At 49.6% G+C, this 12,647-nt stretch overlaps 1 protein-coding gene across 1 annotated transcript; it reads left to right on the top strand.

The window, feature by feature from the left end:
• Positions 1–10,104: 10,104 nt before the first annotated feature.
• Positions 10,105–11,390, top strand: Cldn3 (claudin 3). Its single transcript, XM_057765324.1, has one exon. It carries the CDS (start codon positions 10,349–10,351, stop codon positions 11,006–11,008), a length of 660 nt encoding a protein of 219 aa, XP_057621307.1. The 5' UTR covers positions 10,105–10,348; the 3' UTR covers positions 11,009–11,390.
• The last annotated feature ends 1,257 nt before the right edge of the window (positions 11,391–12,647 follow it).

Here is a 12,647-nt window from a genome sequence, read left to right as displayed (position 1 = left end):
GGTAGTTCATCGTCATTGTCATCTTCACTGCGGCAGACTTTCCAGCCCACCAGGACATGATACTGTGGATGTGTCTAAGGACGTTTCCAGGGTTTTCTGAGGAAGGAAGACCTACCCTGAGTGTGGCCAGCACCATCGCACCGCCTGGATCTTGGGCCGAATACAAAGGTAGAAGGAAGACGGGCACCAGCATTGACTTTATCTTTTTCCGCTTCCCGACTGTGACTGCCCTGTGACCGCTGTCTCACACTCCGGCCGCCATGCCTTCCCCACCATGCTGGACTGTGCGCCCTCCAACTGTGACCTGAAGAAACCCTTCCTTCCTTGAGTCCTTGAGTGACTTTTGTCAAGTATCGCGTGACAGCAGTGAGAAAGATAACTAAGATGCCGTAGGAAAACCACGCGCCAACCCACACCGGCTCCAGCGAAAGACAGGCAGGGCTGTAGACTCAGTCTCCACACTCACAAGGCTGGAAGGCAACCTCCCAACCTCTCCAACAGGATGGTGTCCTGACCTTTGTCCTCCTACTACTATCCCAGCCATGGACAGCGAGTCTCCTCTTCTCAGGAGGCATTGAAAAGACATTCCTGCTCCTGCTAACTCCAGGGTTGACATCCCAGGAGGTCACCTTTATCCACCTATCAATAGAAACCTCCCAAGGGAGCTGGCACTCCCACTACCCAGCAGTCATGAGAAGCCACCTTCCTCTTCTGTGCCAGACATCACTAAAGGGTAGAAAACCCGGACTTCTGCATCTGCCCGTCTCCTGCCAGCATGATGTCACAATAAAAACTAAGACAGAAGGTTAAAGTAATGTCCAGAGTTCCAGGTCATAAAAAAAAAAAAATCCAGGATTTAGTTGAAAATCAACCCTTGAAGATTGGGGGTTATATCTCCATAGAATCCCCCAGTGAGGGGCTGGGGCATGGCTCAGTGGTAGAGCCCCTGCCTAGAATCCCCCAGTGAGGGGCTTAGTAGTAGAGCACCTGTCTAGAATCCTGCAGGCAGGGTCTAGAAGCATGGTTCTGTAGTAGAGTCTAAGTTTCAAAGCACTTGGGCTACAGAATAAAATCCTGACTCATAAAACCAAATAAATCCGCTTTGAAGGTGTAATAAGTTGGGAGAGTGTCGGCCTAGTGTGTATGAAACTCTGGGTTCAGTTCCCAGAACTTTATTTCATATTCTGGGTGTAATGTTGCACATTTTATAATCCCAGCACTCAGCTAGGCAGTGGTAATGCATGCCTTTAATCCCAGCTCCCGGGAGGCAGAGGTAGGCAGATCTCTGTGAGTTCGAGGCTAGCCTGATCTACAGAGCTAGTTCCAGGACGGGCTCCAAAGCCAGAGAAACCCTGTCCCGAAAAACCTAAATAAATAAATAAATTTATAATCCCAGCACTCTGGAGGTGGAAGCAGGAGAATGGGAAGTTTAAAAACATCCTTGAGGAGAGTACAGGTGAGGAGGCTACAGGAAACCCTGACTTTTTAAAGTGTGGACTCCAGAAGAGAGGTGGTACAAATCATCCCTCACCTTGTCAACACTTGTTATTGTCAATGTTTCAAGTTGTAACCACTCTTGAGAGTGTATACTGGTACCACTTTATGGTTTTTCTGTGCCTTTCCCTAAGGTCTAAGGATAACAAGTATCTTTTCACTAGCTGACTTATTGTTCTATTCTGAACGGCTGTTCATATCCCCCTTCTCTGTCTCTGTCTCTGTCTCTGTCTCTTTCTTTGGGTTTTAGGATGACTGTACCTCCCTTTTTGTTTGCTTGTTTGCTTGTTTATTATTTGAGACTGGGTCTCGTGTAGTTCAGGCTAGCCTAAACCAGTTCTAGAGCCAAACGATGACCTTGAATTTGATCCTCCTGTCTCCACCTTCTTCACACTAGGATCACAGGCCCCACCACTCAGTCCGTTGTTTCTATGTTGCTAGAGATATGATTCAGGGCTTCATGCACACTAGACAAGCGTTTCCCCATCCCCTACCCGCATCCCCTCAGCATCCTTCCAGCCCTCTGTTCCTGTTGACACCCCTCCCATTCTCCCCTGCACCCTGCTCCCCTCCACTTTTGAGAGGTACTATTCTACTCTTTTAAGGACACCAACTTTTTTCAGATTCCACACGTGAGTAAGATTGCTTCAGTTCTCCTTACTCCACTGGCCTGCTGCCCCCAGCGCCACAACTGTTATTGAAATTGACATTTTATCTGATTAATACTCCACAATATGTATTGTTTCCTCCTCCTCTCTGCTTTCTCCTCCTCCTTTTTAAGTTTGTTTGTCTGTCTGTCTGTCTGTCTGTCTGTCTGTTTGTTTTAAGGCAGAGTCCCAAGTAACCCAGGCTAGCCTGGCCTTGAATTCCTGGTCCCCTTCCGGCTTCTGCCTACCTCTCTGTGCTGGGATTACAGATGTTTGCCACCACGCCCAGAGTTGCTTTATTCATTCCCTGTAGTCCCCATACCCTGGCTGTTACAGTGAGCGTAGAGTGAGGAAGCCTCTTCGAGCACTGACTGTATTTCCTGTGTGTACATACCTGAGGCAGGATGGAAAGACAGAAAGTTATGCAGACAAGAAGAGCAAAGGGGCCTTTCACTCCAGCGTCTCATTGGAGCCTCCGGACAGCTGAGGGACAAGAATTGAGTACAGACAGCAACCACTCAAGGCCTGTCAACCTTCCCAGCTGCAAACCTGCAATTTTCTAGAAATCTCACGGAAGCACCGTTCACGAGGAAAAGGTGTCTGTTTAAACCCCCATTCAATAGTGTTAGCCAGTTATAATTCCATTCAAGGCATCTCTATCTCTCATCTCAATTACCAAAAATAAAAAGGAATTACTTAGAAATCTTTTGAGAGCCCCTAAAATTGTATAGATGAGGACTCGAGGGATGGTGCCACGGTTAAGAGAACACGCGTGTGTCCAGAGGATGCAAATTCCGTTTCTGCAACAGGCAATTCACAGCCTCCTATAACTCCAGCTCCAGGGGATCTGATATCCTCTTCTGACTTCCATGGTCCTGCACATACGCAGCATACAGTCTCTCTCTTTCCCTCTCTCTCTCTTCCTCTCTCTCTCTCTCTCTCTCTCTCTCTCTCTCTCTCTCTCTCACACACACACACACACACACACACACACACATATCACACATCCACAAATAAAAATACATCTTTAAAGAATAGTATGTGCAGGCTGGAGAGATGGCTCAGAGGTTAAGAGCATTGCCTGCTCTTCCAAAGGTCCTGAGTTCGATTCCCAGCAACCACATGGTGGCTCACAACCATCTGTAATGGGGTCTGGTGCCCTCTTCTGGCCTGTAGGCAGACACACAAACAGAATATTGTATACATAATAAATAAATATTAAAAAAAGAATAGTATGTGCAGTCAGGCGGTGGTTACGCACACCTATAATCCCAGCACATGGGAGGCAGAGGCAGGTGGATCTCAGTGAGTTCAAGGCCAGCCTGGCCTACAAAGCAAGTTACAGGACAGCCAGGACTGTTACACAGAGAAACACTGTCTTGAAAAAACAAAAATATAAAAAGATGTGTCTGTCTATGTATATGTCTGTGTAGTATAGCTAACTGCGGCACATGCTCACACCTGGGTATATCTTTCTTCTTGAGTGCCTCTTTTTCTCCTAACCCTCATGGCTAAAGTCTATATTAAAAAATACCTTCATTTACTTATTTATTTGAGACAGGGTCTGTCTGCCAGTGATTTTATTTTTTTGATTAGTTGGTTAGTCTCATTCTGTATGCCAGGCTTGCCTTTAACTCTAAGCAGTTCTCTTGCCTTTTTCTCTCTTTTTTGTTTGTTTGTTTTTGAGACAGGCTCTCTCTGTGTAGCCCTGGCTGTCCTGAAACTCACTCTGTAGACCAGACTGGCCTTACAGAGATCCACCTGCCTCTGCTTCCCAGTGCTGGGATTAAAGGCACCACTATAGTCGCCCAGTTATTTAAAATATCTTTTATCATTTTTATTTCGCATGCATTGGTGTTTTGTCTGCATGTGTGTCTGCATGAGGGTGTCATATCCCCTAGAACTGGAGTTACAGACAGGCTGTGAGCTGCCGTGCGAGTGCTGAGACTTGAACCTGGGTTCTCTGGAAGGGCGGCCAGTGCTCTTAACCGCTGAGCCATCCCTTCAGGCCCTTAAAATATCTTTAACAAAATCTCTAACTCTGGACCAGGTGTGGTGGTGAATACCTTCAATCCTAGCACTCTGGGGTTAGAGGCAGGGGTACCTGTGGTGTTCAAGGCCACCTTGATCTATATAGCAAGTTCCGGGCTAACCGGGACTATGATGCGGTGAAACCCTAACTTTTTTTGTTTGTATCGCTGGCTGTGTTTCATGCTGGTTCGTCCTTTCTCCATCAAAACCACAGATCCCTGTCTAGCCTGAGTTAAGGTCCCAAAAAGTCTGAGGGCATTGATGCTTAGGCTGTAGAGGAAGGCAGTGTGTCTGTCTCAGTCCGCTCACCATCGGCACAACCAGTAGTAGAATAGTTGAGGCCTTTGATAATTGTCTTTTCAAATTTCTCTTTACATTTATTTATTCATTCATTGTTTTGTGGAGGCAGTGTGTGTGTGTGTGTGTGTGTGGTGTGGTATGGTGCACAAACACACACATGTGCGTGCACACTCTCGCACTCTCGAGTACTCAAACACAAGCACACGCCATGGGGCACATGAGGTCAGAGGCAAACACTTTCGAGAGTTGGTCCTCTCCTTCCTCTGTGTGGGTCCAGGAGATGGAAGGCGGGTGGCCAGGCCTGGAGCCTTAAACTACTGAACCATTTTGCCAGTTCTCCCTTTGTCTTATTTGAGGAGCTTCCAGACTGTTTTCCATAACAGCTATAGTGACACACATGGCCACCAACAACATGCAAGGCTTCCCTCCTCTCCACCCCTCCCAGCATCCATGACCGCCTGCCTTTTTGATAACAGCCTGGAATGAGGCAATCGCTCATGCTTTTGATTTCCTTCATCCATTTTTCAACTGGGCCATTTGTTTGTTGATTACTGAGTTATAAGGCCCAGGGTAGGTACGAGTTCAGGGCTGATTGGAGGTATTTACTCGGAGCCAAAGTCTTATTTGTGGAGGCCCTGAAGTTTGGCCCCTGGGCACGAAAACTACCCTGCTTGCCTCTAATCAACCCTGCTCAGCAGGTACATCTCCAAAAAACAAGCCAGCTCTTCCTGCCCATCCCCCCAGGGTGTCCAGCCTCAGAGCAATCTCTGAGGAAACTGGCGACCAAGGCGGACATGGGACTTACTCAAGGTCTCCAGGATCAACTACCACAGTTCCCAGTACACATCCTCTCCCTGTGTAATTTCGTGCCCTGCCCTGGTTGTTTCTATATTTATGAGACAGATACGTGGCTGCCCATCTCTCCACAGTCCTAAACCATGACTCACAGGAACATAGTTTTCTCCATTTTACAAGGGTAGAAACTGAGGTTGGGAAAGTCACCGACATCTTCCTCAGCCTCGAATACAAACAGGAATCAAAGATGATGGTGTCAAACCACAGTACAACCAGTCATCAGAGGGGCCCACCCTGCCTCAACATCCATTCACGTGACCTCCAGCTCACTGTTGGTATAGATTTCCACCACTCTTTCTTTCTTTCTTTCTTTCTTTCTTTCTTTCTTTCTTTCTTTCTTTCTTTCTTTCTTTCTTTCTCTTTCTTTCGTTCTTTCTTCCTTTCTTTTTTTCTTCCTTCTTTCATCTTTTTTCTTTTTTTCCTTCTCCTCCTCATTATTGTTTGTTTCTTTTTTGAAGCAGGGTTTCTCTGTGTAACCCCGGCTATCCTGGATCTAGCTAGGTAGACCAGGCTGACCTCAAACTCAGAGATCCGCCTGCCTCTGCCTCCTTAGTGTTGGGATTAAAGCCGTGCACCACCACTGCCCTGCATCCTACTTATTTGTTTGTTTGTTTTTAATGAGAGACAGAGTTTATTCTGCCTTATAACTCTAGAGGGAGAGAAACCATAGCAGCAGAGGCAGCGTGGCAACAGACTAGGCTGGAGACAGGAGGCAGGGACAAAAAGCAGAGTTTACATCTTGAAAGGTTTTTTTTTTTTTGTCCAAATTGTTTTGTTTTGTTTTTAACAAAGGGTCTCACTGTGTAGCACTAGCTGGACTAGAACTTAGATCAGATTGGCCTTGAACTCACAGAGACCCCCTGCTCCTACCACGCAACTGCTGGGATTTAAGGTGCACACCATGGCTCTAGGTTTCCCTTACCCTCCTTTTCTTTGTAGTTTGTGTGTGGGTGCCCGTGTGAGCAAGTGTGTGTACCCACGTGTGGCTTTTTTTTTTTTTTTTTTTTGGTTTTTCGAGACAGGGTTTCTCTGTGGATTTGGAGCCTGTCCTGGAACTAGCTCTGTAGACCAGGCTGGCCTCGAACTCACAGAGATCCGCCTGCCTCTGCCTCCCGAGTGCTGGGATTAAAGGCGTGTGCCACCATCACCCAGCTCCCACGTGTGTTTTTGAATATGTGAAAGCCACAGACACTTCAGGTGTCTTTCTCCATCACTTCTCCATTGTATTTTTTGAGGCAGGATCTCTCACTCAGTCTGAACTCATCCGTTTAGCTGGCCAGCCCCAGGATCCTCCTGTCTCTGCCTTCTGGGGGTTGGGATTGCCGGTGGGAGTCAGTTTTATTGTTTTATTTGGCTTGGTTTGGTTTTCAAGACAGGGTTTCCGTGTGTAGTCCCAGCTGTCCTGGAACTCATTTTATGGACCAGACTAGCCTCAAACTCAGAGAGTCACCTGCCTCTGCCTCCCGAATGCTGGGATTAAAGGCATGTGCCACCACTGCCAGCTTTTGTTTTGTTTTGTTTTTTAATTTTTTTTTTTTTAATTTCAGGGGCTAGAACCCAGGTCGTCATTCTTATGTGGCAAGCACGTTATAGACAAAGCCATCTCCTCAGCCAAGACATCAGTCACCACACCAACACTCCATTAAAGAGGACCCAGGCTTACATTCCTTCCAGAACAACTCTGACCCAGCACCAGCTGGGCCTTCTGGCCTGGCACTCCCAGCCCTGCCCATCAGGACCAGCCCAAGACCTTTGTACTTGGAAGAAACAGAACCCTGGTTTCTATGGGCCTCTGGGATTGTTTATTTGAATCTCTGTCACCCCAGGATGTAGGTTCTTAGGGAAGAGGATGAAGTCTGAGTGTTTGTAATTTGAGAGGTAGGGGGCCCCCAGCGGGGGGAATACACCTTGGACCCAACTCAGTGAAACTTGCCCCTTTATTTTGTTTTATTAGTTATTTAGTGCGCCCGCGCACGCATACATGGGTGCATGCAAGTAAGCACGCATGTGGAGGTCAGAGAAAAACTTTGGGAAATGGGCTTTTATTTCCCCCCTTGGAGTAATGGGGCTCAAAAGCAGGTTGTCAAGCCTGGCGACAAGGACTTTTATCTCCTGGACCATCTACCGCCCCCCCCTACACGCAGTCCAGCTTTTCATCCGGCTGTGTGGGTCTCAGGTTCCTAGCTAATGGCACAGCCTCTGGGGCCCCTCACAGCACAACACCCTCAGTCCAAGAGCCCCGGCAGGACAAGTTGAGGAAACAAGAGAAAGTGAGAAGTTAGTTACCTCCCTGAGTACCCAGCCCTGTTCTAGGTGGTAGGAGTGCCGTGTAATAAAACAGGCGAAACAGTCTTGGAACATTCTCAATGTCCCAGCGGTGCTAACCGAGCGGAGCAGAGACAAAGAACCAGAAGTAAATGGGAAACCAGGCGTAGCCTCTCTCACAAAGGATCTCACCACTCAGGCAGGGAAGGCAAAACAATCTTGAGTTTAAGGCCACCCTAGGCTATGCAGTGCAGTTGGGCAGGAGGGGGGGGGGTGGAGGAAGAAAAAGGCAAGCAGGGAGGGAAGCCTGGAGGGGGAGAAGAAGGAGGAAGAGAGGAAAAAAGAAAGGGAAGAGGGAGTGAACTACAGATGGTGTCAAATACGAAAGAAAGGAGGTATCAGAGGGGACTGGGTATTGTGGGTAAGAAGCTGGGATGGTTTTGCTACCATTTGTTTTTTTGTCTAGGGGCAGGTTTCCAAGCCACCCACACGGACCTTCAATTCACTAAGAAGCTGCGGAGCATCTTGAACTTCTGATGTACACTAGGGTGGTGATTATCAACATACCATGCCCTGGGGGCTTACTTAGTGCCCAGGACAGACCAAGGACTTTGAGCGGGCTGGTTAAGCACTCTACCCAGTGAGAGACATCCCCTGCTCTGAAACTATAAAAGACTTGAGGGCTGGGGGTCAGTAAGCCACGTGGGAAGCTGTAGGAGGGTCTCATGAAGAAAGGACCCCAAGCATAGGCCCTTGGGGTGTTTAGGAGCAAAGCTAGAAGAGCCAGACCCTAGATATGCTGAAGGGAAGAGGTGAGGGAGCATGAGCCATGCTTGGGAGGCAGAGGTAGGAGGATCTCTGTGAGTTCAAGGCCAGCCTGGTCTACAAGAGCTAGTTCCAGAACAGGCTCCGAAGCTACAGAGAAACCCTGTGTCGAAAAGCCAAAAAAAAAAAAAAAAAAAAAAAAAAAAAAAAAAAAAAAAAAAAAAAAAAAACAACCGTGAGCAGGAGAGACAGGTGCACAGAGGCAATATGGATTGGTGTTTGGGGCTTTTTATGATGTATGTTTGTTTATAGTTTGTTTGAGTCAGGGTCTCACGTGGTCCATTTGGCCTTGAATTCTCCAAGCAGCAAGGCGATCTTGAACTCCTGCCTCCCTCCATGTTCCCAAGTGCTGCAATGACACTGTACAGAGATTTTTGTTTGTTTGTTTGTTTTATTTTTAGAGACAAGGTTTCTCGGTAGCTATGGAGCCAGTCCTGGAATTCACTCTGTAGACCAGGCTGGCCTCGAACTCACAGAGATCAGCCTGCCTCTGCCTCCTGAGTGCTGGAATTAAAAGTATGTACCAAGCCGGGCGGTGGTGGCGCACGCCTTTAATCCCAGCACTTGGGAGGCAGAGGCAGGTGGATCTCTGTGAGTTCGAGACCAGCCTGGTCTACAGAGCTAGTTCCAGGACAGGCTCCAAAACCACAGAGAAACCCTGTCTCGAAAAACCAAAAAAAAAAAAATAATAATAAAAATAAAAAAAAAATAAAAAAAAAATAAAAGTATGTACCACTACCGCCCAACTGTACAGGGCTTTTCATATGTGTGTTGTGTTTAATTTTGAGACACACTCTTTAGCCCACTCTGGCCTTGAACTCAAAGCCATCTTCTTGTCTAGGCCTCAAGGGTGAGCCAACACACCTGGCTTGACTTTTTCTTTTCTGTTCTCGACTGTATCAAATCTCTTTCCCACCTCACCTGGCACTCGCTCTGCCCCGCCAAAGGAGAGAAAACAAGACCCCACGAAGAGAACCTCAATGAGGAAAAGCAGCTTCTGGTTGGGGCAGTAATTGAGCTAAGTCTGCCATGGCCACATGAGGGGCCTGACAAGAATTTAAACTCAACACCTGGTTAGGGAGGGGGCTTCAGGTGGGCGGCCCTGGCTTCAGAGTCAAGTATCTCCAAATACAGACCTTGCTATCAGCCTGCATCAAACTGCGCTCTGGCAAGGCCAGCATACTTGCCTCAAAGCTGGAGAGACCCAGAGCAGGTACTGCAATTCCGTCCACTTACAACGACAAACAGCCGCAGCCACGCCCACACTGGGGCCTCCCAGTCCGGGCTGTCCAGAGGAGTTGGCCTCGCCCCCATCCTACGCCTCCCTCCCTCCCGCGCTGGAAAGGATGGAGGTGGGGAAAGCAGATTATTATTGGTGATTTGCGCTTCAAAAAAAAAAAAAAATCCCTGAAATGCCCCTCCCCTCCCCCTCTGTATGTCTCAAAAGAATTCGTTGTGGATGAGGAGCTAGGCAGGTTTGGAAAGAAGGGAGCGCAGAGGTCCCAGCCTTCCCTCGATATCACCCCCACACCCTAAACATTCGGATTCTGGCTAAATCCTACCTCCCTTGGTGAAGGGGAGGGGGAGGACGGACGGGACTGAACGGGACACACGTCACTGTCCCCTGGGCCAGGAGAGCGAGCTCCACCCTCCTCCTCTGGGCACCAGCTAAGTCCAACCCACCCCACCCCGAGCCAACCCAGTCTCAGCAGCCAGCCTCCAAAGCTACAGGCAGGTGCAGGGGCAGCCTCCGTGAGAGCCCCGGGAGAGGAGCCGTTAGCGCGCCCCGTCCTTTGCCTTCCACTCGTCGGTCCCGGCGACAGTCGTCCGTCAATCTTCGCACGGCAGTTGGTTCTCAGGTCCAGCGGCCTCGATCCCTCGTCTCCCAGCCCCCGGAGCTGCCCGGCAGAGCCGGTTCAAGTCCAGCAGCCATGTCCATGGGCCTGGAGATCACCGGCACGTCGCTGGCCGTGCTGGGCTGGCTGTGCAGCATCGTGTGCTGCGCTCTCCCCATGTGGCGCGTCTCGGCATTCATCGGTAGCAGCATCATCACAGCGCAGATCACCTGGGAGGGCCTGTGGATGAACTGCGTGGTGCAGAGCACCGGGCAGATGCAGTGCAAGGTGTACGACTCGCTGCTGGCCCTGCCGCAGGACCTGCAGGCTGCCCGAGCCCTCATCGTGGTGTCCATCCTGATGGCCGCCTTCGGGCTCCTCGTGGCGCTCGTGGGCGCCCAGTGCACTAACTGCGTACAAGACGAGACGGCCAAGGCCAAGATCACCATCGGGGCGGGAGTGCTTTTCCTGTTGGCTTCTCTGCTCACCTTAGTACCCGTGTCCTGGTCGGCCAACACCATCATCAGGGATTTCTATAACCCACTGGTGCCTGAGGCCCAGAAGCGGGAGATGGGAGCCGGGCTGTACGTGGGCTGGGCAGCCGCCGCATTGCAGCTACTAGGGGGCGCCTTGCTCTGCTGCTCCTGCCCACCACGCGATAAGTACACGACCACCAAGGTCCTCTATTCTGCGCCGCGATCCACCGGGCCTGGCACCGGTACCGGCACCGCCTATGACCGCAAGGACTATGTCTGAGGGGCCGGGTGCACGCAGACCGCACCATCACCACTACCAGCAGCCGAAGCACCCCACCAGTCCAGCTTGCAGCCACGCGTCGGAGACCACACCACCTTCCAGATGGTTTCAGACGCCACGCAGTCTGCTTGCTAGACTGGAAAAGGAAAAATAGCCTGGCGAGTCCCCTCTTCCCTGGCTGCCACCTGACTGCCGGGCCTAGGAACCGTCCAACCCGTCTGGACAAAGAAACCTCACCCTTCCCGAGTACAGGACTGGGGTGGCCACTGCAGCTACTTGCCAGCCCCGTCCTTCCGCAGCCGGAAGATTCACAGTGGGCAGAGACAGGCAACCATAAAACGGGCCATTTCATATTTTTCAATAAAAACCTTTCATTTTTGCAGTCGCTGGAGCGTCCTTATCCTGAACGCCCCCACAGGCCACCACCTCCCTTGCCGGGCAGCTGCTGGGGAGTGGCCCTGAGATAGCCTTCGCCGTGGGCAGCGAGTTTAAAACAGCATACAGGTCCAGTAAGGAGAATATAGGGGTATATAGTGAGCTTGGTGCTCACATGGTGGGGCTCTTGGGAGATATTCCGGGACTGAACTCAACAGAGCCGATCTGAGGGGCATAGCCAGAGGAGGCAAGGGGTTCTTCTCCCGGATGTCCCAGTTGGTTTGAGTTTGGAGCTTCGATCCATAGCCTTGCTCTGGGCTTTTGAGGTGACGGATGTGCGGGTTAAAGAAGTACATTCTATACTGCGATTTTATATTTGGAGACGTCAAACAAAAAGACCTATTGTTTGGCTTGAATGCCTCACCAAAAGGACATCTAAGCGACGGGGGTGTGGCTCAGTAGTAGAGTACTTGCATAGCACACACTGGGCCTGGGTTCCTTTCCTAGCTTGGGGGTGGAGGGACAGGGACTAAAAGGAACATTTGACAATTCCTCCGACCTGGAGGTGGAGAGATGAGGAACAAGGCCACCTCACCGTCTTCCCAGTGCCCGCAAAGGAGGGAGGGACCTAGCTTTAAACAATATTGAGAAGTGAGGTGCTTGCTCTTGAAACAAGATAAAGGGAACTAGAACAGGGCTCTTGACGGGAAAACAGGGTCCTAGGTGGCCCTGCTTTAAAGCAGTGAGACTATTTGGAAAGTGTAGGCAGAAACATCAGGAGTTCAAGGTTATAGTCTCTGCCGCATATCAGTCTCTCTCTCTCTCTCTCTCTCTCTCTTCATTTTTTTGTTTTTGTTTTTTTGAGGTAGGGTCTCTCTGTATAGCCCTGGTTGTCTAACTCCTGTAGACCAGGCTGACCACCACACCTGGTTCATATAACAGTTCCAAAGCAGCCTGGGCTACATGAGTTGTCTCCAACAAAAAAAAAAAAAAAAAAAGCAAAAACAAAATGGGCATATTGGAGCACATCTTTAATCCCAGCACTCTGGAGGCAGGAGGATCTCTGTGAGTTCTAGACTAACCTGGTCTGCATTCCAGACTATCCAGAGCTGTATAAGGAGGCTTTGTCTCAACAAACGAACAAAAAACAGCAACAAAAGGTGAGAGAATCTTGGGTGAGGCGCTCAAAGATGATAGAGGAACCCCACCCAGGGTAAGATGGTGGTATTCCAGGGCGAAACTGAGGGCGTTTAAGGAAGTGGAA

Source organism: Chionomys nivalis, chromosome 3 (assembly GCF_950005125.1).
Source record: "Chionomys nivalis chromosome 3, mChiNiv1.1, whole genome shotgun sequence".
Classification (NCBI taxonomy): Eukaryota; Metazoa; Chordata; class Mammalia; order Rodentia; family Cricetidae; genus Chionomys; species Chionomys nivalis.
This window is presented reverse-complemented; position numbering and strand designations above follow the sequence as displayed.

Coding starts and splice junctions, on each gene's coding strand:
- Cldn3 (XM_057765324.1), top strand. CDS start 10,349: ATGTCCATGGGCCTGGAGATCACCGGCACGTCGCTGGCCGTGCTGGGC.